At 54.5% G+C, this 27,725-nt stretch overlaps 1 protein-coding gene across 1 annotated transcript; it reads left to right on the plus strand.

Moving 5' to 3' along the window:
* Positions 1-2,540: 2,540 nt before the first annotated feature.
* RBM19 (RNA binding motif protein 19) lies at positions 2,541-27,537 on the plus strand. The gene is made up of 25 exons (XM_078607428.1): positions 2,541-2,741; positions 3,879-4,061; positions 4,675-4,782; positions 5,861-5,902; positions 6,349-6,703; positions 7,323-7,452; positions 7,871-8,003; positions 8,350-8,427; positions 9,291-9,369; positions 9,704-9,775; positions 9,878-10,081; positions 10,223-10,353; positions 11,566-11,681; positions 12,546-12,642; positions 14,288-14,398; positions 15,183-15,479; positions 16,565-16,775; positions 17,659-17,783; positions 19,041-19,101; positions 19,470-19,549; positions 21,743-21,798; positions 23,359-23,487; positions 24,407-24,518; positions 25,938-26,058; positions 26,815-27,537. Exons 1-25 carry the CDS (start codon positions 2,706-2,708, stop codon positions 26,910-26,912), a joined length of 3,165 nt encoding a protein of 1,054 aa, XP_078463554.1. The 5' UTR covers positions 2,541-2,705; the 3' UTR covers positions 26,913-27,537.
* The last annotated feature ends 188 nt before the right edge of the window (positions 27,538-27,725 follow it).

Here is a 27,725-nt window from a genome sequence, read left to right on the forward strand (position 1 = left end):
TCTTTGTGCAACTTCAGGTGTCGAACAAAGTTAGACGTTGTGGCAGCACCGTCTGTAATCTTCGACCCGCATGTTTTGCAAATTGCAACTCGTTTTTTGTCGACTACATCGTAATTTTTATAGCCAAACGAAACTATCTTCGGTATCATTTTGCCAACTGGCGCGTTGTTGCTTGTTGCGCTTCATTGGTTGTCTTGCAATGTGCCTGCTTAGATGCTGTCCAATCAAAACAACGTGGGACTACAGTGATTGGATGTCGTGCAGGCAGCGCGCGTGCTCTCTGCATGCATACAGGTGGTGCACATTTTTTTCACAGATGCAGATAAACTGAGAGCGGCGCGGCCGTGTGAACATTTTTTCCCCCAGTTTTCATGGGAAGTAGCAAGTCTTCTCGAGTCAAAAGGCGCAAGTCCAAGTGAAGTCACGAGTCATTGATGTTAAAGTCCAAGTCGAGTTGCAAGTCTTTGTACATTTTGTCGAGTCGAGTCTGAAGTCATCAAATTCATGACTCGAGTCTGACTCGAGTCCAAGTCACATGACTCGAGTCCACACCTCTGCAACTTGGATGTAAATCCCACAGGAGGCTATATCGTCATCGGCCTTGATCACTCCACTGCCGTGAGAAGGGGCTTTCAAAACCCATCGGATTCCTCCTCGAGTGTCAATAAAACATTCTCATTCCGTTCGACCATACTTCACCTGCAATAGTTTGCTGTCTTTTCTTGGATTTTCTGTTTGCACATAGTCACTTTAAGATGTTTTCTTGTTCATGTTTTTGTTTTCTGTTTGTTGCGGTTGCACCCGATTCAAGAGCCGAATGGCTCACAGGGCTACACCTAATAAATGAACTTGAAATTGAACCACGCTGGCTGCCGGTGTGTTGCCGAAGGCGATTGAATGAGCGGCCCATGGCCGGTTGAGGATGTCACGCGCCAGTGACGTCAGCCGTGACCGGCAATTCCAACGCGGGTGATCCCTGGCGTTGGGGTGCCACGGTGGCTGGGAGATGTTAACTCCCTCGCCTGGTCTGCAGGAGGTCGTGGGTTCTATCTCGACCATGACGCCTGCTGCTGTGTATTTGGAGTTTGCGTGTCTCTCTCTCTCTCATCATCATCACGGTGGCTAGGAGATGTTAACTCCCTCGCCTGGTGTGCAGGAGGTCGTGGGTTCGATCCCGACCCTGACGCCTGTTGCTGTATATTTGGAGTCTGCGTGTCTCTCTCTCATCATCATCATCACGGTGGCGAGGAGATGTTAACTCCCTCGCCTGGTATACAGGAGGTCGTGGGTTCGATCCCGACCCTGACGCCTGCTGCTGTATATTTGGAGTCTGCGTGTCTCTCTCTCTCATCATCACGGTGGCTAGGAGATGTTAACTCCCTCGCCTGGTATACAGGAGGTCGTGGATTCGATCCCGACCCTGACGCCTACTGTAAATTTGGAGTTTGCGATGTCTCTCTCTCTCATTATCATCACGGTGGCGAGGAGATGTTAACTCCCTCGCCTGGTATACAGGAGGTCGTGGGTTCGATCCCGACCCTGACGCCTGCTGCTGTATATTTGGAGTCTGCGTGTCTCTCTCTCTCATCATCACGGTGGCTAGGAGATGTTAACTCCCTCGCCTGGTATACAGGAGGTCGTGGATTCGATCCCGACCCTGACGCCTACTGTAAATTTGGAGTTTGCGATGTCTCTCTCTCTCATTATCATCACGGTGGCGAGGAGATGTTAACTACCTCGCCTGGTATGCAGGAGGTCGTGGGTTCGATCCCGACGGTGCCTGCTGCTGCTGCAGTATTTGGAATTTGCGTGTCTCTCTCTCACCGTGGTCGCGTGAGTCGAGATTTCCACGCAATGATACACCACTTCGTTGAGCTATCATTTGTGCCTATGTCGGTTGTGCAGAAATAAGCGAATAGCTCAGTGGGCTTGAAAGTACAACTATTGTTGTCTTTATTTGACCAGGTAAGGCCCACAGAGCTACATAGCTGTTTCTTTACAGAAGCGACCTGGCTATCGCGAATGACGGCTCGGCGGAGTGGCTTTATATTGCGTGCAAATCGATTGCAGGCAGATAATGATCGAAATGCATGTTGATCCTAAATGTGGAGGGAAAAAGCCAGAAGACCGAGAAAAAACAATCCAAGAAACCACGAGGAGAGAGAGAGAGAGCTACGTAGCTTAGTGGGCATTAGCTGGTAAAAAAAATATAAGTACTTTTATTTAACAGCGCGCAGTGAATTTCGATTTAAAGCTTTCATGACTTCAGGGATTCATATTCTTGGTTCTTTCGGTAAAGTCACGTAGAAAGAAAATAATAAAATAATAAAATAATAAAAATAAAACTATTAAATTATCACAAGAACATTTTATTTTTATTATGAAATTTTTACTATTCAATGTTTCTTATTTTGTTATAAATTTTTTTATTATTTTATTATTTCCCTACTACGTGACTTTACCGAAAGCGCGCAGTGCGCTATCCACTGCCCCACCGCTTCCCCCTCCCCTTCGCTCCCCCACTCCCCCCTCCGCCTCACCCCTCCGCCCCCCCTCCTCACCACGTGACCGTGACCACGTGCTCCCCCGTGTGCATCGTGGAGACGCGGCGTGAGACTGGTGCCGAGTCTGTAACTCGGAGTTCGACTCGCCGAGATCCCGTGAGGCGGGCCGGAGTTCGTTGTTTTCCCCTCCCCTCGCACGCCATGTCTCGCCTCATCGTCAAGAACCTGCCCAACTCGGTGAGGGGCCGTGGCGGCGGCCGAGAGCGCACGAGAGCGAGTAGGCCTCTCCGGGAGGCCTCGGTCTGGCCTAGAAGTCCTGCCGGGTTTGGTGAATGGACTCCCGCGAGGATGAGAACGCCGAGGCGGGGGCAGTGATTATGGTGGTGCCGATGATGGTGGATGGAGGTGGTGTTAGTGACGGTGGTGGTGGTGTTCATAATGTGGGGAGCGGTCGTGTTGCGGTTAGCGCGCAGCGTTATGAACCCGGCGACCCGAGTTACACCAAGTGACGAACATCTGAACCGGTCATGGGCCTTCCCTAGGTCGACTCAGCCTCAAATGAGTAACTGGTGCGGTGTGTAAACATCGCCACTGGGGAGACAAAGGCGGCCGGGCGTGGTGCTGGCCACCCATCCTCTCGTGTGCTGTGCCGACTTTCATAGGCGCTACTCGCTAACAGCACTTGTCCTAACAGTCCGTTAAGGCTATACGGGGGATCTTAACAATGTTTATGTGGTGCTGGTAGTGGTAGAGATGACGATGGGGGGGGGTATGTCTTATTCTTGGTGATGTGATGATTATGATAGGGTTAGTAAAGATGGTGGTGATGATGGTAATGATAGTGGTGGTGGTATTGAGAGTGGTGATGGTAGGAGTGATGTTTGTGATGGTGATCGACATTGTTGTGGTGTTGATGGGGAGCGGCGCGCGGTGGTTAGTGCACTCCCAACAAACCCGGCGACCCGAGTTCGATTCCCGCTCATTACCAATAGCAGTGGCTAATATCTGAATCAACTTAAGCTCACATGAGTACTTGATACGATGTGTAAATACCAGCACAGGGCAGATAAAGACGGGATGGAGTGGTGATGATGGGGATGTTGGTAATGATATTGGTGGTGATTTATGGTGATGCTGATAATAGTGGTGGTGGTGGTATTTGGAAGTGACAATGGTGATGTTACTCGTGTCTTTTGTGATGCTAGTGGGATTTCGTTGTGGTGTTGGTGATTATTGTGGTGTTGGTAATGGTTGTTGTGGTGATATGGGAAGAGGCGGCGGTTTCGTAATTGTGCTCATTATTCCGAAACAAAAACATAGTTGTGGTTGCATCAAGAACATAACATGAACCACGGTGACCTCCTGAACCCCCAGATGACGGACGCGCGCTTGCGCGATCTGTGCACCGAGTTCGGCGCCGTCACGGATTGCCGCATCCGGAGGGACGCCGCCGGGAGGTCGCGCCGCTTCGGCTTCCTCGGCTTCTCCAGCGAGGACAGCGCCCAGCAGGCCCTGGGGGCGCTCAGCGGCTCCTACGTGGGCAGCTCGCGTGTCACGGTGAGGGCCCCCTCCTTCACCAGACCACCCCCCCCCCCCCCCGCTAGGACCCCCCCACCACCGTCACGGCAGCGCCGGACTAACTTAAGGCGCCACGGTGGTGAGATGTCAACTACCTCGCCTGGTATACAGGAGGTCGTAGGTTTGATCCAAACCCTGACACCTGTTGTATATTTGGTGCAGTTTGCGTGTCTCTCTCTCACCGGGTAGGTGAGTGTGTGAGTGGTATATAAGGTGAGTGAATGAGTGGGTGGGTGAGTGAATAGGTGGTTGAGTGAACGAGTGAGTGGGTGAGTGAATGAGTGAGTGAGGAAATGAGTGGGTGAGTGAGATTCAAGGTGAGTATGTAAATGGTAAGGGGGTAAATATTTGAGTGAGAAAAAGGTACAGCAAGAAATAAATTCTCGTCTCATCTGTATGGGATAGATATTTGCCCTTTCGCGTGCATTCACACACCAAATGAGCATTCACTTTGCATCTCACTATTTAATTAGCGTCTCATTAACATATCATTTGCACGTGGTTCGATTCTCGCTGTTGCCTTCTTTGCCGCTCGTTTTCATGGGGACGCGATGGGTACATCGGTGGTGATTGCTCATCGGTTGTTTCCCAGGTGGAGGTTTGCAAGCCCCTGGGGCAGTCCACAGGAAGCGGGCGGCACAAAGCTTCCCAGAATGCTGAGCGGCGACCAAAGGGGGACAGCTCTTCCGCCAAGGCCAAGGTGACCTTCCTGGAGGTTGTGACCTTTGAGGGGTCATCACCTACGGGGGAGAGAGGAGGAGGTGTGGGTGTGGGACCTGATATTCCGAGTTCCATGTCTGGGTCTCTGTCTCTCAGCGGGGTTCACAAGGGCGCCACGGTGGTAAAGATGTTAACTACCTCGCCTGGAACGCAGGAGGTCATGGGTTCCATCCTGACCCTGACGCCTATATATTTGGAGTTTGCATGTCTCTCTCCCTTGTTCGCATGGATTTTCTCCGGGTCCTCTCCACATTTAGAATCAACATGCATCTAAGAGTATTTTGCTGCTGTGATTTTCCACGCGATGATAAGCTAAGTCGTTGAGCTATCGTTTTTGGCCAGGTCGCTTATGAAAAAGAGCTCTATAGCTAAGTGGGCCTTACCTGGTAAAATAAATAAAACATTAGTTTCGTTTTATTTTCTGTGTTGGAGACACTGAGCCAACACCGCTGAGAGCCTGTGTTTCAATCCGGGTTTCATCTCCAGCCATATATACGTTTACACTTGGTTCTCAGATGTCTTGGGTCTCTGCCCGGTCGCCAGAGGTTGCAAACGGGTTTTGATTCCTTACCCGTACCCGTACCCGGCCGCACCACGGTCGCAAACGGGTAACCGTACCCGTACCCGGCCGTACCCGTACCCGTACCCGGCCGGGTACGGGTACGGGTATCGGGTACCTGATTGCGACCTCTGGGATGAAGCCATGTTGCATGCACGGGTGGGTTGATTCTAGGAACTTGAATTGTGAGAAGAGACATGACCTTGGGAAATGAGTGACAAACGGTTACTCACCAGTGACTTACGGTCTACCCGTACCCGAACGCACCAGGGTCGCAAACGGGTACCCGTACCCGGCTGGGTGCGGGTAGCCGGGTATCGGGTAGGGTACGGGTATCGGGTACCCGGTTGCGACCTCTGCCGGTCGCAATCGACTCTCGTAGAGACTCATAGACTTGCATAGAGTCTGATAGACTCGCACATAGACTGGGTTCGGATTGAACCGGGATTTCAGGCGCAGGGGATTGATGGACTTGGTGGTCTGCGTTGTTTGCCCACAGACGCCAGCAAAGAAAGGGAAATCAACAGGAGCCCTGGGAGAAGTGAGTGATGCACACACACGCTCACTTGCACAGCATGCACCCACTCACACAGCATGCACACACACCTGTATTACAATACCTCTGTGTGTGTACGCGTGTGTATGGGGAGCGGTGGCGCAATGGTTAGTTAACTGATCTGCGTACCTGGCGACCCGAGCTAGATTGCTGCTGCTCACGGCCAACACCAGTGACGATTCATCTGAACCAGTTCTGGACCTCCCTCCCCTAGGTAGACTCGGCCTTAAATGAGTACCTGGTGCTGTGTGTATCAAACATCAGCACTGGGGAGACAAAGGCGGCCGGGTGTGGTGTTCGACACCCGCCTCCTGCCTCGTGCATCTTGCCGGCCTTCGGAGGTGTTACTCGCTTCCAGCACTTGCCCCGGCATCACGCGTGGGCTACACGGGGGGGGGGCCTTTGTCTTAATCTTCTGTGTGTGCGAGCAGACGGACTCCGGGTTCTCCGAGTTCCTGGAGGCTCATGTCAACCGCGCCGAGTCCACCTTCTGGGGCAACGACGATTGCACGCTTGGGCACCGCCCCGCGGCCAAGAAGGGTGTTGGCGACGATGACGACGCCGATGACGACGCCGGCGGCGGTGGTGGTGGTGGTGGCAAGGTCAAATCAAAACCCAAACCTTCGGCGGTGGGCAAACTTGCCGGAGCGACGCGCGTGGGGAGAGAGAAGGCCGTAGCCAAGGATGACTACCTGAACTTTGACGATGACGACGATGGCGATGATGATGATGATGGCGGTGATAATGGCGATGATGGCGGTGATGATGGGAAGGCAAGGAAGGAAGGTGAGGAGGTGATGTGGTCGTGTGGTCGTGTACCGAGCGTGGCACAAGCGCCGTGGTGACGTCACCGCCACTTCGTGGCGAACGATGGTTGTGTGTGAGGATCTAAGTGCGAGTGTGTGTGTGTGTGTATGTACACGTGTGTGTGTGTGGGGAGCGGTAGAGTAGCGGTTAGCGCGCTGCGCTACGAACCTGGCGACCCGGGCTCGATTCCCGCACACGTCCACCAATACCGGTGACGATTATCGGAACCACTCCTGGGCCTCCCCTAGGTCGACTCGGCCTCAAATGAGTACCTGGTGCGGTGTGTAAACATCGCCACGAGGGAGACAAAGGCGGCCGAGCGTGGCGCTGGCCACCAACCCCCCTCGTGTGCCGTGCCGGCCTTCATAGGTGCTCGCTAACAGCACTTGCCCCGGCATTTTGTCTTTGGTGGTGGCGGCGGCGATGACGATGATGATGGAACGCGTAGCCGTTCGCGACCGCTATTATTTCACGATGAAGGTTTTTTTGAGTGAGATCGACGCATTTCTATTCACGCGATCCACCCCAATAACAAAAAAACACGACGACCTATGTATGGCCGCGGGCGACGAGGTTTGCGCATGACGACGTTTTGCAGAAGTGAAACCCGCCAACATGAAGCAGCTCTCCGACCTGGAGTACCTCCGAACGAAGATGGTCAAGGCCCTCGGCAGCGACGACGATGATGGCGGCGACGGCGGTCACGGCGAGGAGGAGGAGGAGGAGGGGTAAGGAGTGCGGTTGTTGTCGCGGTCAGCGGTGACACCGTGGGGGGGGGGGGGGGGGGCGGGACCCTTCTGAGTTTGAGGGTCAGGCCACGCGTCCTATGGCAAGGCTCGTGTCGTCACGGTTATGTTGTCATCATCATTATTTTTATTATTGCCCCTTTACCTGGTCACGTAAAAATAGTTTATTGATGCACGTGGTCAGTGCCCTCCCTCCCTCCCTCCCTCCCTCCCTCCCTCCCTCCCTCCCTCCCTCCCTCCCTCCCTCCCTCCCTCCCTCCCCTCCCTCCCCTTCCTCCCTCCCTCCCCTCCCTCCGAGAATGAGCGAGTCCTGTAATCGTCATGCGTGTGTTTATGGGTGACGCACGCCGCAGTATTAACCAGGGCGGCCCGCTGCACCTACACTGCTGTGCTCTTGCAGTGGTGACGCTGGAGGAGGAGGAGGAGGCGGAGGCGGCGGTGGAGGCAGGAAGTCTGACAGCGATTACGAGACGGGCGGGGAGGGAGGGGCCCGGGCCGGCAAGGGGAAGCCGCAGCGACGGCGGCGACGAGGGGTGAGGAGTGCCGATCGGCCATACTTCACCCTCACGGTCACCTTGACCCCCGTACCCCGTCCACAACCTCCCGCCCATAAGTGATGATGGCGATGGTGGCGATGGTGATGATGGTTGATGATAATGTACGTTGAACTTCTTTTGCACCGTACGTAGCCAACTGTGCTAATCTGAGCATGACAATATTAACGGTGGTGGTTGATGACGATGTCCATGATGATGATGATGATGTTGATGATGTTGATGATGATGATGATGATGATGTTGATGATGATGATGATGATGTTGATGATGTTGATGATAATGTTGATGATGATGTTGATGATGTTGATGATGTGTCCTGCAGAAAGCCATTGAAGAGGTGTCCGAGCCGAAAGCCGTTTTCACAGCAAAGCTACGTGGGGTCCCTTTCAACGTCAAAGAGGTGAGGATGTGTGACTGGTGGTGACGGCGTGTGACGACGTGTGTGTGTGTACGTGTGTGCGTGACGACGTGTGTGATGTGTGTGACGTGTGTGTGTGTGACGTGTGTGTGTGTGTACGTGTGTGCGTGACAACGTGTGTGATGTGTGTGACGTGTGTGTGTGTGTGACGTGTGTGTGTGTGACATGTGTGACGTGTGTGTGTGTGACGACGTGTGTGTGACGGTGTGTGACGACGTGTGTGTGTGTACGTGTGGGCGTGACGACGTGTGTGATGTGTGTGACGTCTGTGTGTGTGACGTGTGTGTGTGTGTGACGTGTGTGTGTGTGACGTGTGTGTGTGTGACATGTGTGACGTGTGTGTGTGTGACAACGTGTGTGTGACGGTGTGTGACGACGTGTGTGATGTGTGTGACGTGTGTGTGTGTGTGACGTGTGTGTGTGTGACGTGTGTGTGTGTGACGGTGTGTGACGACGTGTGTGTGACGTGTTTGTGTGTGTGACGACGTGTGTGATGTGTGACGACGTGTGTGATGTGTGTGTGTGACGACGTGTGTGATGTGTGACGACGTGTGTGATGTGTGTGTGTGACGTGTGTGTGACGTGTGTGTGACTGCGTGTGTGACGGCATGTGTGACGGCGTGTGTGATGTGTGATGTGTGTGTGTGTGACGACGAGTGTGATGTGTGATGTGTGTGTGTGTCGTGTGTACGACGTGTGTGTGACGAAGTGTGTTGATATTTGTGTGTTAATGATTTTAATGTTTGTAGATGATGTTGATGATGAAGGTGTCGCTTGTAATGTAGATGATGTTAAAGATAATATTGACGACGATGATGATGGCGATCGTGTGGTTTCGATTGCAGGATCGCATTCGCGAGTTCTTTCTGCCCCTGCACCCGGAGTCCGTGCGCATCGTCACCACCAAACATGGCTCCCGCACAGGTACTGTCCCGCACACACCACCACCGCACACCACCACCACACACTTCCACCGTACTCCACCACCGCACTCCACCACCGTACTCCACCACCGCACACCACCACCGCACACCACCACCGTACACCACCACCGCACACCACCACCGCACACCACCACCGCACACCACCACCGCACACCACCACCGCACTCCACCACCGCACTCCACCACCGCACTCCACCACCGCACACCACCACCGCACACCACCACCGCACACCACCACCGCACACACTGTCCCGCATATTGTGTGCCGTGCCGGCCTTCATAGGTGCTGATGCTGCTGCTGTGCGTGTGTTCAGGCTACGTGTTTGTCGATTTCAAGTCTGATGACGACCTCCGCAAGGCTCTGAAGCGCAACAAGGACTACATGGGTACGCACACACGTGTACAACACTCGTGTGCACACAGTGTAATGCGATGACGCGACCCCGTGACCCCACGATCACATGACCCCCACCCCCCCCCCCCCCCAGGCGAGCGCTACATTGAGGTGGCACGCGACACGAAAGCGGGGGGCAAGCCCCCCCCACCGGGTGCTCCCACCCCCCGGGGCTCCCCCGGCCCCCCGGAGGGCGTCACCCCCGCCCCCGACGTGGCCGAGACGGGGCGGCTCTTTGTGAGGAACCTGCCCTACACCTGCAGCCAGCTCCACGTGGAGCAGCTCTTCAGCAAACACGGTGGGGGGGGCGGGGGGGGGGGACAGGTGGGGGGGGGGGGTCATGGGGGGGAGAGGGGCGGGGGGGGCAGTGGGGGGAAGGATGCTGCCACTGGATGTGCCGTGACCTCTCCACCCCCCCCCCCCCCCGTGTTGCCCCCAGGGCCCCTGTCGGAGGTTCGTTTTCCCCTGGACACGATGTCCGGCCGCCCCAAGGGCTTCGCGTTTGTTGGGTTTGCGCAGAGCGAGGACGCCGTGCGCGCCCTCGCGCTGCTCGACGGCTCCATCTTTCAGGTGCGTGGCCCCCGCGGAGACGGAGCGATGGAAGGACGCGTGCGTAGCGGCCAGCGTGCGCGTGTGTGGACTGTGTGTGTGTGTGTGGACTGTGTGTGTGGACTGTGTGTGTGTGTGTGAACTGTGTGTGTGTGAACTGTGTGTGCGCGTGTGTGGACTGTGTGTGTGTGTTTGGACTGTGTGTGTGTGAACTGTGTGTGTGTGTGAACTGTGTGTGTGTGTGTGTGGACTGTGTGTGTGTATGTGGACTGTGTGTGTGTGTGGACTGTGTGTGTGTGGACTGTGTGTGTGTGTACTGTGTGTGTGTGTGTGAACTGTGCGTGTGTGTGTGTACTGTGTGTGTGTGAAGTGCACATAGCCTGGCGCAAGCGGTGACGTCTCCGCCACTTAGTGGCGAATGGCGGTTGTTGTTGTGCGTGAGCGGTGGTGTAGTGGTTAGTGCGCTGCGCTACGAACCCGGCGATCTGAGTTCGATTCCCGCTCGGCTACCACCAACACCAGTGACGATTATCTGAACCGGTCCTGTAAACAGTTAATCGAATGAGTACCTGGTGCGGTGTGTAAACATCGCCACTAGGGATACAAAGGCGGCCGGGGGTGGTGCTGGCCACTCCACCCCCTCGTGTGCCGTATCGGCCTTCATAGGTGCTGCTCGCTCACAGCACTTGCCCCAACAGCCTGTGTGGTCCATAACACAGGTTTTTTGGGTGAGATCGCGTAAATATATAAATGTGTCGTTAAACCCGCCACCATCCGACACAGCCAACTAATAAGGGTTGTCACGTAAACAGAACGTGGCCAATTCGTCACTAGCACAGCACTAGCCGCTTGTGTGTTGGAGAGTGAATCCACAACTCTTTGGTTTTTTCGGTAAAGCCACATAGGTGAAAAATTTAAATAAATTAAATCACGACGTTTTAGAGGCAACACAAGCTTACTGATACAGTGATTGTGCTGTGACGGTTTCACCTGAAGACTGTTTCACCTGAAGACGGAAGCTTGTGTTGCCTCCGAAACGTCGTGATTTAATTTATTTTAGTTTTTCACCTTCAGTGACTTTACCGAAATAACCAAGGAGTATGAAGCCTTGCAGTGACGAAAACTTCCAATCTGGAATTAAATCCACAACGTTGACAATCTGTGCGGGCTCCACTAGGGATCTTTGTCTTGTGATGTGCGTGGTGAATAGTGAGCGTGGTGTGTGTCTCCCAGGGTCGCATGCTGCATGTGCTGCCTGCGCTGGCGAGGAAGGAGGAGGAGGAGGAGGTGGGCCCCACCTCGTCCACCTCCTCGTACAAACGCGACAAGGAGAAGCGCGACAAAGCGAGGTGACGATGGCGTCGTCATCGCCATCATCGCTCTGCCATCGTCACCATCGCCATCGATGTCACAGTCGTCAATCAACTAAACCTCATTGAAACCTGATTTGCCAGTAAAAAATATGATAATTGGTTTTTTACCCTTCTATCTGGCAACAAAAAAACAATTATCATATTCTTTACTGGCAAATGAGGTTCCAATGGTGTAAATGCTTTTACCCCGAGCTCTCGTACTCTGATGGTGCATTGTCTTTGAGTTGTGCGCCTTTTGGCGTCATCTGGTCCAACCCATGTGAGACTAGGCTCTAAGGAAAGCTGTCTCGGGTGTGGACCAATCAACTTCAAGGACAGTACATACATTATCAGAGTTATGTTTTTTGTGTGCATTATGACTGCAGATATTGTGGTCTATGCAAACATGACTCCTTGTAAAAAAAGGTGTCAGTTTTGTTGCCAGATAGAAGGGTAAAAAAACAATTATCAACTAAACCTCATCGGTATCTTGATCGTCGTGCTGTCGTTATCATCATCATCATCGCCATAATGAACATCATCGTTCAGTCATCGCCATCGTCATGAGCACATTGATGAACCTGATTGCGGTGTCAGGGAAGTGATGATTTCAATGATCTTGTTATTTGTGAAGATGCTGATGAAGGTGGTTGTGATGATGGTGACGGTGAATATTGTGATGGTTGTGATGACGATGGTGACGTCCACAAGGTGGTGACGACGACGATGTTGACGAGGTGGTGGTGGTGGTGATGGCGATGGTGATGACGAGGATTCTGATGATCACGATGTTGACGATTTTGTGGTGACGACAATGACGACGCCGCTGACGACGGTGGTTGGGGTCCGTGTCTCTCTCAGCTCCCACAACTGGAACGCGCTGTTCCTGGGCATCAACGCAGTGGCGGACGCCATGGCCACCGCTTACGGCACCAGCAAGAGGCGCGTGCTGGACCACGTGAGTGTCTGTGTGTGTGTCAGTGTGTGTGTGTCAGTGTATGTGTCAGTGTGTGTGTGTCAGTGTGTGTGTGTCAGTGTGTGTGTGTGTCAGTGTGTGTGTGTCAGTGTGTGTGTGTGTCAGTGTGTGTGTCTGTGTGTGTGTCAGTGTGTGTGTGTCAGTGTGTGTGTGTCAGTGTGTGTGTGTCAGTGTGTGTGTGTCGGTGTGTGTGTGTCGGTGTGTGTGTGTCGGTGCGTGTGTGTCGGTGTGTGTGTGTCGGTGCGTGTGTGTCAGTGCGTGTGTGTCAGTGCGTGTGTGTCAGTGCGTGTGTGTCAGTGCGTGTGTGTCAGTGCGTGTGTGTCAGTGCGTGTGTCAGTGCGTGTGTCAGTGCGTGTGTCAGTGCGTGTGTCAGTGCGTGTGTCAGTGTGTGTGCGTCACCGTGTGTGTGTGCGTCACCGTGTGTGTGTGCGTCACCCTGTGTGTGTGCGTCACCCTGTGTGTGCGCGTCACCGTGTGTGTGCGCGCGTCACCCTGTGTGCGCGTCACCCTGTGTGTGCGCGTCACCGTGTGTGTGCGCGTCACCCTGTGTGTGCGCGTCACCCTGTGTGCGCGTCACCCTGTGTGCGCGTCACCGTGTGTGTGCGCGTCACCGTGTGTGTGCGCGTCACCCTGTGTGCGCGTCACCCTGTGTGCGCGTCACCCTGTGTGTGCGCGTCACCGTGTGTGTGCGCGTCACCCTGTGTGCGCGTCACCCTGTGTGTGCGCGTCACCCTGTGTGCGCGTCACCCTGTGTGCGCGTCACCCTGTGTGCGCGTCACCCTGTGTGCGCGTCACCCTGTGTGCGCGTCACCCTGTGTGTGCGCGTCACCGTGTGTGTGCGCGTCACCCTGTGTGTGCGCGTCACCGTGTGTGCGCGCGTCACCCTGTGTGCGCGCGTCACCCTGTGTGCGCGCGTCACCCTGTGTGCGCGCGTCACCCTGTGTGCGCGTCACCGTGTGTGCGCGCGTCACCCTGTGTGCGCGCGTCACCCTGTGTGCGCGTCACCCTGTGTGCGCGTCACCGTGTGTGTGCGCGTCACCCTGTGTGTGCGCGTCACCCTGTGTGTGCGCGTCACCGTGTGTGTGTGCGTCACCGTGTGTGCGCGTCACCGTGTGTGTGCGTCACCCTGTGTGCGCGCGTCACCCTGTGTGCGCGCGTCACCCTGTGTGCGCGTCACCGTGTGTGCGCGCGTCACCCTGTGTGCGCGCGTCACCCTGTGTGCGCGTCACCCTGTGTGCGCGTCACCGTGTGTGTGCGCGTCACCCTGTGTGTGCGCGTCACCCTGTGTGTGCGCGTCACCGTGTGTGTGTGCGTCACCGTGTGTGCGCGTCACCGTGTGTGTGCGTCACCCTGTGTGCGCGCGTCACCCTGTGTGTGCGCGTCACCCTGTGTGCGCGTCACCGTGTGTGCGCGCGTCACCCTGTGTGTGCGCGTCACCCTGTGTGCGCGTCACCCTGTGTGCGCGTCACCGTGTGTGTGCGCGTCACCCTGTGTGTGCGCGTCACCCTGTGTGTGCGCGTCACCCTGTGTGTGCGCGTCACCGTGTGTGTGTGCGTCACCGTGTGTGCGCGTCACCGTGTGCTCGTGGCTCCGTCTCCGTGGTCCTCCGCTCCCCGCTGGTTGCTAGGAGACGGAGGGGAGCGCGGCGGTGCGGCTGGCGCTGGGGGAGGCGGAGATCGTCACGGAGACGCGGCGCTTCCTCGAGGAGGCCGGAGTCCAGCTCAACACGTTCGGCCAGGTGAGGGCCCCACAGGGCCAACGTGAACCCACCCACACCGCACACACCACCACCACCACCCACACCACCCACACCACCTACACGGCACACACCACCCACACCACCCACACCACCACCATCCACACGGCCATCGTGAACCCACCCACACCACACACACCATACACACCGCCAATACCACCACCCACACCACCCACACCGCACACATCGCACACCACCACCACCACCACCCACACGGCCATCGTGAACCCACCCACACCACCCACACCGCACACACCACACACAACACCCAAACCGCACACACCACACACACCACACACACCACACACACCACACACCACACACACCACCCACAGCACACACACAAAACCAGCCACACCACCCAAACCACCCACACCACACACACCACCCACACCGCACACACCACCCACACCACACACACCGCACACACCACCCACACACATGGCCAACGTGAACCCACCCACACCGCACACACCACCACCACCACCCACACCGCACACACCACCCACACCACACACACCACACACACCGCACACACCACACACACCGCACACACCGCACACATGGCCAACGTGAACCAACCCACCCACCCACAACGCTCCCATACACACACCACACACACCACCACCCACACCACCCACACCGCCCACACCACGCACATCACCCACACCACCCACCCCGCCACCGTCAATGACAAATGGATGAAGACGATGTGAAGGAGGTGATGACGCTGATGACCTCCCCCCCGCCCTCCCACCCCGCGTAGCCCACCTCGTCACGGAGCGACCGCGTCTTCCTCATCAAGAACCTCCCGGCGAGCGCCGACTTCACGCACGACGACCTCCGCGCCATCGTGGCGGGCGGCGGAGACGACGACGACGACGATGACGGCGGCGGCGGTGGGGACGCGCGTCACCGTGCCCTGGGGGCCCTGCTGGGCCGTGCCGCGGGCCCCGGGGGCCTGTCGCGCCTCCTGCTGCCCCCCAGCGGCCTCACGGCGCTGGCCGAGTTCCTGGGGCCCGACGCCGCCAAGAGGGCCTTCGCCCGGCTCGCCTACAGCAAGGTGGGCCCACGTGACACACGCACAGAGACCCATAGACTCACTCACTCAGAGAAGAGACCCATAGACTCGCATAGAGACCCATAGACTCACTCGCACAGAGACCCATAGACTCACTCGCTCAGAGAAGAGACCCATAGACTCGCATAGAGACCCATAGACTCACTCACACAGAGACGAGACCCATCGACTCACTCTCAGAGTCTACGGGTTTAGTTTATCGTCCTCCCGCCACACCTTCCATTAGCACTGTGGGCTATGTACTGCGCAAAAAAAGTTCAACATACGCACATAACCGAGGTTTTATTTTGTTGGCTTAGATCGCGTAGACATATAAATGTGTCGTTAGACCCGCCACCACCCGACACAGCCAACTTAGTAAGGGTTTTCACGTAAACAGAACGTGCCAATTCGTCACTAGTACAGCACTAGCCAGTGTGTTGCAGAGTAAACCCACAACATTTACAATCTGAGTACGACGCTTCGTCAGTAATTACAACGAGCATCATCGGGAGATTTGTTGAGAAATCTTCCCGTTTCGTTCTTAAACAGAGGGGTTATAAATGTGATGTCCGTCACGTGCTCATGCGCACGTCCACCTGTTTACACCTCTATTGGGATAGAGCGTTGCTCCCTCGCACGCACGGGTTTTCTCCGGGTGCTCCGGGTTTCCTCCCACGCGTGTGAACACTCATTCGCTGGCCGACCGCCACCTTTCATATGTCGAGGAGGCCAGAGCTTGGATGGCGCCGGCTCTTCCTCGCCGCATGGCTGCCACTGCCGCCGCCGCTGCTGCTGCTGCTGCTTTCTCGTTGCTCCGTTGTGTGGTTCGTCCTCCTGGTGCCTCTTGAGTCGCCGGCCACGACACGGGGGCCATCGCCCGAAACGTCGGCCATCATTTGTTGTTGGCAACCGCGTTGAGCTTCGTGTGATGTGTGTGTAACTATGTACGTTACGTGTGTTTTGTGTGTTGCTTGTGTGTTATGTACACGTGTTTTGTGTGTGTGTGTTGCGTGTTGCTTGTGTGTTGTGACTTGTGTGTTGTGTACACGTGCGTGTTGCGTGCGCGTGGCACGTGGCGACCGCAGTTCAAGAGCGTGCCTCTCTTCCTCGAGTGGGCGCCCATCGACGTGTTTGCCAAGAGGTCGGAGGAGGTCACAGGGCAGGCGGACGCGGGAGTCGGGGGTCACGTGGAGGTCACGGGTCAGGCCCCCAGACGGCCCCCCCGAGGCTCCCAGCAGCAGAAGAGGAAAGAGGAGGAGGTGGAGGAGGTGGAACCAGAAGGAGTGAGAGGCAAGGGTGAGTGGGCGTGTGTGTCTGTGCGTGCGTGTGTGTCTGTGCGTGTGTGTCTGTGCGTGCGAGAGTGTGTGTTTGTGTGTGTGAGAGTGTGTCTGTGCGCGTGCATGTCTGCGTGTGTGTGGGGAGCGGAGTGGGGGCTAAACGGGTGCGAGAGGATATGGAGCTGAGTGGACTTGCCGATGACTGGTACCAGCGGTGTCAAGATCGGCCTCTGTGGAGGAGGCTCGTGAAGGACGCTAATGGGCAGTTGGAGGCAGTCGCCCTCCAACAACAACGGAGGGCGGAGGAGCGACGCTTACAACAACGAGCGGAAAGCCGGGTGGCTAAAACACAGCAAGTTGGCACAGTGGCGGGCACAGGTGGTGCATCGGCCAGTCGGTCATCTCAGTCAGTCGACCTGTGGCACCTGGGTCTGTTCCGTGACCTCCTGCCAGCGGGCGTTCGACACTTCACGTGGCCTCAAGGTGCACATAGCCTGGCACAAGCTCCGTGGTGACGTCACCGCCACTTAGTGGCAAATGGCGGTTGTTGTTGTTGGAGAGCGGTCGTGTAGCGGGTTTTGTGCGCTGCGCTACGAACCCGGCGGCCCGAGTTTGATGCCCGCTCACGGCCACCAACACCGGTGACGATTATCTGAACCGGCCTCAAATGACTACCTGGTGGGCGTGGTGCTGGCCACCAAACCCCCGCGCGTGCCGTGCCGGCCTTCATCGTCCTGCGTAGGATATACGGGGAGAATCTTTGTCTCTGTGTGGGCTACACGGGGGGGGGGGGGGGGGGTGGGGGAGGCCTCCAGCAGCGGTGGAGCGAGCCGGCAGTTGCGGGGGCTGCGCCTTTGTGTGACGGCTTCGCTGTGTGGGGGGGGCCCTCTTGCGCTTGGCAGGTACAAAACGTGAAAGCGACGACGACGATGAAGATGATGAAGAAGATGAAGATCAGCACCTTCCTGGCTGCACCATCTTCATCAAGAACCTCGACCTGCTCACCACCGAAGACACCCTGCAGCAGGTGACACCACCACCACCATCGTCGTCTCATGGGTGTGGTGTGACCGGCATGGTGTATGGTGTGACGCGTCTGTGACGCGTGTGTTGTGACGTGTGTGTGTGTTGTGATGGGTGCGTTGTGACGTGTGTGTGTTGTGACGTGTGTGTGTGTTGTGTTGTGACGCGTGTGTTGTGTGTGTTGTGACGCTTGTGTTGTGACGCATGTGTGTGTGTTGTGTGTGTGTTGTGTGTGTGCGTTGTGACGCGTGACGTGTGTGTTGTGTTGTGACGTGTCTTGTGTGTGTTGTAATGTGTGTGTTGTGTTGTGACGCATGTGTGTGTGTTGTGACGTGTGTGTGTGTATTGTGTGTGTTGTGTGTGTGCGTTGTGACGCGTGTGTTGTGTTGTGACGTGTGTGTTGTGTTGTGACGTGTGTTGCGTGTGTTGTGTTGTGACGTGTGTGTTGTGTTGTGACGCATGTGTGTGTGTTGTGTGTGTGTTGTGACGTGTGTGTGTGTTGTGTGTGTTGTGTGTGTGCGTTGTGACGCGTGTGTTGTGTTGTGACGTGTGTGTTGTGTTGTGACGTGTGTTGTGTGTGTTGTGTTGTGACGCATGTGTGTGTGTTGTGTGTGTTGTGTTGTGACGTGTGTGTGTGTTGTGTGTGTTGTGTGTGTGCGTTGTGACGCGTGTGTTGTGTTGTGACGTGTGTGTGTGTTGTGTGTGTTGTGTGTGTTGTGACGTGTGTGTGTGTGTTGTGCGTGTTGTGCGTGTTGTGCGTGTTGTGCGTGTTGTGCGTGTTGTGACGTGTGTGTTGTGACGTGTGTGTGTGTTGTGTTGTGACGCGTGTGTTGTGTTTGTTGTAATGTGTTGTGTGTGTTGTGTTGTGACGTGTGTGTGTTGTGTTGTGCGTGTTGTGCGTGTTGTGTTGTGTGTGTGTGTTGTGACGTGTGTGTGTGTTGTGTGTGTTGTGTGTGTGCGTTGTGACGCGTGTGTTGTGTTGTGACGTGTGTGTGTGTTGTGTGTGTTGTGTGTGTTGTGACGTGTGTGTGTGTTGTGCGTGTTGTGCGTGTTGTGCGTGTTGTGACGTGTGTGTTGTGACGTGTGTGTGTGTTGTGTTGTGACGCGTGTGTGTGTGGTGTGTGTTGTGACGCGTGTGTTGTGTTTGTTGTAATGTGTTGTGTGTGTTGTGTTGTGACGTGTGTGTGTTGTAATGCGTGTGTTGTGCGTGTTGTGCGTGTTGTGTTGTGTGTTGTGTGTGTTGTGACGTGTGTCTGTGCAGGTGTTTGCGAAGTGTGGCCGCCTGCGCAGCTGCACTTTGTCTCGCAAGACGAACACGTCTGGTGAGTGTTCACGCACTCGCAGCACTTGCCCCCAACAGCTTAGGTAGGCTGCACGGGGCGTCTTTGTGCTGTCTGTGCGTGCGTGTGCACATACAGACACCAGGGAGAGCGCTGCGCTACCAACGCCGGTGACGATGAACTTAACGGGGTCCTGTGCCTCCCCTAGGTCGTCTCCGCCTCAAATGAGTACCTCTTGCGGCGGTGTGTGAACATCGCCACTGGGGGGGGAGACAAAGGGGGCCGGGCGTGGTGTTGGCCACCCCCACCCCCTCGTGCGTTGTGGCCAGGCCTTCATGTTCGCGAACAGAATTTGCACCCAACTGTTTGTGAAGGCTGTCTGGGGGGGGCACGGTTGTCTTTGTGCGCAGGAGAGAAGCTGTCTATGGGCTATGGGTTTGTGGAGTTTCGTGAGCCAGCATCGGCTAAGAAGGCTCTCAAGACCCTCCAGGTGAGTCTTCATCACCATCATCATCACTATCATCATCATCATCACTACCATCATCATCATCATCACTACCATCATCATCATCATCACTACCATCATTATCATCATCACTACCATCATCATCACTACCATCATCATCATCATCACTACCATCATCATCACTACCATCATCATCATCACCACTACCATCATCATCACTACCATCATCATCATCATCACTACCATCATCATCACTACCATCATCATCATCATCATCACTACCATCATCATCATCATCACTACCATCATCATCATCACCACTACCATCATCACCACTACCATCATCACCACTACCATCATCATCACTACCATCATCACCACTACCATCATCACCACTACCATCATCATCACTACCATCATCATCACTACCATCATCATCATCACTACCATCATCATCACTACCATCACTACCATCATCATCATCATCACTATCATCATCATCATCACTACCATCATCACCACTACCATCATCATCATCATCACCACCATCATCATCACCACCACCATCATCATCACTACCATCATCATCATCACTACCATCATCATCATCACCACTACCATCATCATCATCACCACTACCATCATCATCATCACTACCATCATCATCATCACTACCATCATCACTACCATCATCATCATCATCACTACCATCATCATCATCATCACTACCATCATCATCATCATCACTACCATCATCATCATCACTACCATCATCATCACTACCATCATCATCATCACTACCATCATCATCATCATCACTACCATCATCATCATCATCACTACCATCATCATCATCACTACCATCATCATCATCACTACCACTACCATCATCATCACTATCACTACCATCATCATCACTACCACTACCATCATCATCACTACCATCATCATCACTACCACTACCATCATCACTACCACTACCATCATCATCACTACCATCATCATCACTACCGTCATCATCATCACTACCACCATCATCACTACCACCATCATCACTATCACTACCATCATCATCACTACCACTACCATCATCATCACTACCATCATCATCACTACCACTACCATCATCATCATCATTATTACCATCATCATCACTACCATCATCATCACTACCACTACCATCATCATCACTACCATCATCATCACTACCACTACCATCATCATCACTACCACTACCATCATCATCATCACTACCATCATCATCATCACTACCATCATCATCATCACTACCATCATCATCATCACTACCATCATCATCATCACTACCATCATCATCACTACCATAATCATCATCATCACTACCATCATCATCACTACCACTACCATAATCATCATCATCACTACCATCATCATCATCACTACCATCATCATCACTACCACTACCATAATCATAATCATCACTACCATCATCATCACTACCATCATCATCACTACCATCATCATCACTACCATCATCATCACTACCATCATCATCACTACCATAATCATCATCATCACTACCATCATCATCACTACCACTACCATAATCATCATCATCACTACCATCATCATCATCACTACCATCATCATCACTACCACTACCATAATCATAATCATCACTACCATCATCATCACTACCACCACCATCACTACCACCACCATCACCGCCATAGACTCACATAGAGACCCATCGACTTACTGCGCTAGTTTGCGGGTCTGCGTGTGAGTCTGTGGGTCTGCGTCTGAGTGATGGTTTCTGTGTGAGTCTGCGGGTTTCTGTGCGAGTTTGTGGGTTTCTGTGTGAGTCTGCGGGTTTCTGTGCAAGTCTGCGGGTTTTTGTGTGAGTCTGCGGGCTTCTGTGTGAGTCTGCGGATCTCTGTTTGAGTCTGCGGGTCTCCGTGTAAGTCTGCGGATCTCCATGCGAGTCTGCGGGTCTCCATGCGAGTTTGCGAGTCTCCATGTGAGTTTGCGAGTCTCCGTGCGAGTCTGTGGGTCTCCGTGCGAGTCTGCGGGTCTCCGTGTAAGTCTGCGGATCTCCATGCGAGTCTGCGGGTCTCCATGCGAGTTTGCGAGTCTCCATGTGAGTTTGCGAGTCTCCGTGCGAGTCTGTGGGTCTCCGTTTGAGTCTGCGGGTCTCTATGCAAGTCCGGGTCGATGAGTCTCTGTGGTCGTGTGCAGCACGCGATGGTGGACAACCACAAGGTGGAGCTGAAGATATCGGAGAGAGCGACACGGTCAGTGGTGGTGGTGGTGTGTCGATGGTGTTGGTGATTGGAATTATTGTGGTGTTGATGGTGGTGGTTGTGTTGATGGTGGTGGTTGTGTTGATGGTGTTGGTGGTTGTTGTGTTGATGGTGTTGGTGTTGGTGATTGGAATGATTGTGGTGGCGATGTTGTTGGTTGTGTTGATGGTGTTGATGGTGGTGGTTGTGCTGATGGTGTTTGTGATGTTGATGTTTGTGTTGATGGTGGCGAGCGGTAGCGCAATGGTTAGCGCTACGCTGTGCTATGAACCCGGCGAGCCGAGGTTCGATTCCCACTGGCGGCCAACATCAGCGACCATTATCAGAACCGGTCCTGGGCCTCCTCTAGGTCGACTCCACCTCAAATGAGTGGCCGGTGTGATGTGTGAACATTGCCACTGGGGAGACAAAGGCGGCCGGGCGTGGTGCTGGCCATCCACGCCCTCGTGTGCCGTGCCGGCCTTCATAGGTGCTGCTCGCTAACAGCACTTGCCCCGACAGTCTGTTACAGGCTACACGGGGGGGAGGTCTTTGTCTTTTTTTTATGGTGTTGATGTTCATGTTGTTGATGATCTTGATGGTGGTGATGGTGTTAATGTTGTTGGTGTTGTTGATGGTGTTGATGTTGATGGTGTTAATGTTGATGGTGTTGATGGTGTTGATGGTGTTGATGGTGTTGATGGTGTTGATGGCGTTGATGTTGGTGTTATTGATGGCGTTGATGTTCATGGTGTTGATGGTGATGGTGTTGGTGGTGTTGATGGTGTTGATGGTGATGATGGTGATGGTTTTGATGTTTGATGGTGTTGGTGTTGATGGTGTTGGTTTTGATGGTGTTGATGGTGCTGATGTTGGTTTTGTTGATGGTGTTGATGGTGTTGATGGTGTTGATGTTGATGGTGTTAACGATATTTGATGGTTTTGGTGTTGATGGTGTTGATGGTGTTGATGGTGTTGGTTTTGATGGTGTTGATGGTGCTGATGTTGGTTTTGTTGATGGTGTTGATGGTGTTGTTGTTGATGGTGTTAATGATGTTTGATGGTGTTGTTGTTGGTGTTGATGGTGTTGGTGTTGGTTTTGATGGTGTTGATGGTGCTGATGTTGGTTTTGTTGATGGAGTTGATGGTGTTGTTGTTGATGGTGTTGATGATGTTTGATAGTGTTGTTGTTGGTGTTGATGGTGTTGTTGTTGGTGTTGATGGTGTTGTTGATGGTGTTAATGATGTTTGATGGTGTTGATGGTGTTGGTGTTGATGATGGTGTTGATGTTTGATGGTGTTAATGATGTTTGATGGTGTTGATGATGGTGTTGATGTTTGATGGTGTTGGTGCTGATGGTGTTGATGGTGTTGATGGTGTTGATGGTGTTGATGGTGTTGATGGTGTTGGTGTTGGTGTTTATGTTGATGGTGTTAATGGTGTTGGTGGTGATGGCGTTGATGTTCATGGTGTAGATGGTGCTGATGGTGATGGTGTTGATGGTGTTGTTGATGGTGTTGGTATTGATGATGGTGTTAATGTTTGATGGTGTTGGTGTTGATGTCCCCCAGGAGTGGCACTGGGACCCCACGGGCCCCCAAGGGCCCCGTGGCCGCGGCCGCCCCCCCTCGCTGCTCCAAGCTGCTCGTGAGGAACGTCCCCTTCCAGGCCAAGGCCCAGGAGATACGCGAACTCTTCAGGTGCCGCATGCGCACGCTGCTGCTGCTGCTGATGATGTAGCTGGTGCTGATGATGTAGCTGGTGCTGATGATGATGATGGTGTCGCTGGTGCTGATGATGATGATGCTAATATTGATGCTGATTATTCTAATGGTGCCTGTCGTGGTGATGGTGGTTGATAGCAATGGTGGAAATGGGCATGGTGGCGGCAGTGGTGCTGCTGATGATGATGCTGATGGTGATGATGATGGTGTCGCTGGTGCTGATGCTGCTGCTGCTGATGATGCTGATATCGTTGCTGATTATTCTTATGGTGCCGGTCGTGGCGATGGTGATGGTGCTGCTGCTGATTATTAAGGTGCTGATGATGCTGCTGACGCTGCTGCTGCTGACGCTGCTGCTGCTGCTGCTGTGTGTGACGCTGCTGCTGCTGTGTGTGACGCTGCTGCTGCTGTGTGTGACGCTGATGCTGCTGTGTGTGACGCTGACGCTGCTGCTGCTGCTGATGCTGCTGCTGATGCTGCTGACGCTGCTGCTGCTGCTGTGTGTGACGCTGCTGTTGCTGCTGCTGACGCCGCTGCTGCTGCTGACGCTGCTGCTGCTGTGTGACGCTGCTTCTGCTGCTGCTGATACTGCTGCTGTGTGTGACGCTGCTGCTGCTGCTGTGTGTGACGCTGCTGCTGCTGCTGTGTGTGACGCTGCTGCTGCTGCTGTGTGTGGACGCTGCTGCTGCTGCTGTGTGTCACGCTGCTGCTGCTGCTGTGTGTGACGCTGCTGCTGCTGCTGTGTGTCACGCTGCTGCTGCTGCTGTGTGTGACGCTGCTGCTGCTGCTGCTGTGTGTGACGCTGCTGCTGCTGCTGTGTGTGACGCTGCTGCTGTGTGTCACGCTGCTGCTGCTGCTGTGTGTGACTCTGCTGCTGCTGTGTGTGACGCTGCAGCACGTTTGGGGAGCTGCGCTCGGTGCGGTTGCCCCGGAAGCCGGGCGCCGGCGCCGGCACTAACCACCGCGGCTTCGCCTTCGTGGACTTCATCAGCACGCGCGCCGCCCGGGTCAGTGTACCTAGCCTGGCACCCGCCACCCAGCGAGCGAGCGTACACCCGTGCGCGTGTCTGTGTGTGTGTGCGTCTGTGTGTCTGTTTATGTGTGTCTGTGTGTGCCAGGCCTGGCACAAGCGTCGTGGTGACGTCACCACCACTTAGCGGCGAATGGCGGTGGTTGTTGTCTGTGTCTGTGTGTGTAGTGTAGCGTAGCGCGCTATGAACCTGTCGACCCGGGTTCGATTCCCGCTCACGGCCAACACCAGTGACGATTATCTGAACCGGTCCTGGGCCTCCCCTAGGTCGACTGAGCCTCAAATGACTACCTGGTGCGGTGTGTAAACATCGCCACTGGGGAGACAAAGGTGGCCGGGCGTGGTGCTGGCCACCCACCCCTTCGTGTGCCGTTCCGGTCTCCGTAGGTACTCGCGGACAGCACTTGCCCCTACAGTCTGTAGTGGCTTTGTTTGTTCCGGAAGCTGCCTAGCTTTGTCACTCCACCAGAAGCTCCGGGACTTCTCGGCCACAGTTATTGACCTCCCTTCTCTCCGCTTGCGAGAGATGTTGGAGCGCTCTGCTTACGATCCATCCTGCGTTTAACCAGGCTGGATTGTGTGAGGAGCTCACAAATCCTTGAAAGATCTGGACACATTCCCACCGGTGAGCTCCTCCGGCAGGCAAGGCTGCGTTGGCTGGGTCATGTAGCCCGCTTTCCCGGTCATCACATGCCCAAAACAGCTTATGTTTGACCGCATAGAGGGGGCTAAACGGGCATGGCACGGCCTGGAGAAGAGATGGACTGATGCAGTATGGGTGGATGTGGAGCTGAGTGGACTTGTCGATGACTGGTACCAGCGGTGTCAAGATCCGCCTCTGTGGACGAAGGATGCTACTGGGCAGTTGTAGGCAGTTGTCTTCCAATAACATTTTGATTGTGATGATGAGATTGATGTAGATGATGGTCATGTTATGGCTAATGTCAATGCTGATATTGTTGATGATGCTGATGCCGATGCCACTTGTGTGTAGATACTGATGGCCTCTCTGTGATGTTGAGGATGATTGTGGTGATGATGTTGTTGAGGGTGTTGAGGGTGGTGATGGTGGTGATGGTGGTGATGGTGGTTATGATGTTGTTGGTGGTGGTGATGGTGGTGATGATGATGATGGTGGTGATGTTGTTGTTGGTGGTGGTGGTGATGATGTTGTTGTTGTTGGTGATGGTGGTGGTGATGATGTTGTTGGTAGTGGTGGTGGTGATGGTGTTGTTGTTGGTGGTGGTGGTGATGATGTTGTTGTTGTTGGTGGTGGTGGTGATGGTGTTGTTGTTGGTGGTGGTGATGATGTTGTTGTTGGTGGTGGTGATGTTGTTGTTGTTGGTGGTGGTGATGATGACGTTGTTGTTGTTGGTGGTGGTGTTACGCTGCGTAGAGGGCGATGGCGTCTCTGTGCAGCAGTACCCATCTGTACGGACGCCGCCTCGTGCTGGAGTTTGCCTCCGAGGGGACGGACCACGACCTCGACACCGCCCGCCGGAAATCGACACTGCTAGGTCAGGGGTCACGGGGTCGCGCGCGGGTCACACGGTCGCGCGCATTTACCAGGGTCATCTGTGTTGCTGTGTCACCGTGTGTGTCACTATCAGTGTCTCTGTCACTGTGTTTCAATTGGTGTGTCACTCGGTTTCCGTCATTGTCACTGTGTGTCAGTTTCTGCGTCACGGTCTGTATCACTGTACGTGTCACCGTGTGTCTCACCATCACCGTGTGTCACCGTGTGTCACCGTGTGTCACTGTGTGTCACCGTGTGTCACTGTGTGTCACTGTGTGTCACCGTGTGTCACTGTGTGTCACTGTGTGTCACCGTGTGTCACCGTGTGTCACTGTGTGTGCCACTGTGTGTGTCACTGTGTGCGTGTCACCGTGTGCGTGTCACCGTGTGTCTCACTGTCACCGTGTGTCACTGTGTGTGTCACTGTGTGTGTCACCGTCACCGTGTGTCGCTGTGTGTGCCACTGTGTGTCTCACCGTCACCGTGTGTCACTGTGTCTCACCGTCACCGTGTGTCACTGTGTGTCACCGTGTGTCACCGTGTGTCACTGTGTGTCACCGTGTGTCACCGTGTGTCACCGTGTGTCACTGTGTGCGCCACTGTGTGTCACCGTGTGTCACTGTGTGTCACCGTGTGTCACTGTGTGTCACTGTGTGTCACCGTGTGTCACTGTGTGTCACCGTGTGTCACTGTGTGCGCCACTGTGTGTCACCGTGTGTCACTGTCTGTCACCGTGTGTCACCGTGTGTCACTGCAGGATCTTCCGCACCAAAGAAGCGCCACTCGGAGTTGCTCGACGACATCATGAGGATGGTGGAGGGAGGAGAGGGGGCGGAGGGGGAGGAGGACACGTGACAGCCCCCCCCCTTCCCCCCCCGTGCACCACCCCCCCACCCCCCCAGTAATGTAGACACAGGGGGTGAATGCGTGCATCAGTGTGTGTGTGTCTGAGTGTGTGTGTGTCTGAGTGTGTGTGTGTGTCTGAGTGTGTGTGTCTGAGTGTGCATGTAACTGTGTGTGCGTGTAGGTGAGCGGTAGTGTAGCGGTTAGCGCTACGCTGCGCTACGAACCTGGTGACCCGAGTTCGATTCCCGCTCACAGCCAATAACATTGACGATTATCTGAACCGGTCCCGACCTCCCCTAGGTCGACTCGGCCTCAAATTAGTATCTGGTGCAGTGTGTAAGTATCGCCACTGGGGAGACAAAGGTGGTCAGGCGTGGTGATGGCCACTCACCCCCTGGTGTACCGTTCCGGCCTTTATAAGTGCTCGCTAACATTACTTGGCCCTGCAGTCTGTCCAAGGCTATATGGGGGATCTTTGTGTGTGTGTATGTTTGTCAGGCCCTGGTCTCGGAGCAAATTTAGGCCTGGGGTTCACCTCAAACAGGAACTCGTCTAACCCCTGTCCCTCGTGCATTCCCATGTATTCCCTTTCATCCTTTCTATCCCCTTATATATAAACATGATCATTAACAAACCCACGTTTTGTCTGTGTGTGTGGTCCAGCCTGAAGTGAGTTTCTGGTGCGGTGGGTAAAAACATCACCGCTGGGGAGACAAAGGCGGTCGGGCGTGGTGCTGGCCACCCACCCACCACCTCGCGCGCTGTGCCGGCCTTCAGAGGTGCTCGCTTGACGGCACTTGCCCCAATGGTCTGCTTAGGCTA

This window comes from Lampetra planeri, chromosome 27 (genome assembly GCF_965212315.1).
Source record: "Lampetra planeri chromosome 27, kcLamPlan1.2.h2, whole genome shotgun sequence".
NCBI classification, from domain to species: Eukaryota; Metazoa; Chordata; class Hyperoartia; order Petromyzontiformes; family Petromyzontidae; genus Lampetra; species Lampetra planeri.

What these genes read in the sequence shown, in the direction of transcription:
- RBM19 (XM_078607428.1), top strand. Translation starts at nt 2,706, where the DNA reads ATGTCTCGCCTCATCGTCAAGAACCTGCCCAACTCG. An exon ending in TCAAGAACCTGCCCAACTCG is followed by an intron (nt 2,742 to 3,878) that starts GTGAGGGGCCGT and finishes CTGAACCCCCAG; the next exon opens with ATGACGGACGCGCGCTTGCG. An exon ending in TCAGCACGCGCGCCGCCCGG is followed by an intron (nt 24,519 to 25,937) that starts GTCAGTGTACCT and finishes TACGCTGCGTAG; the next exon opens with AGGGCGATGGCGTCTCTGTG.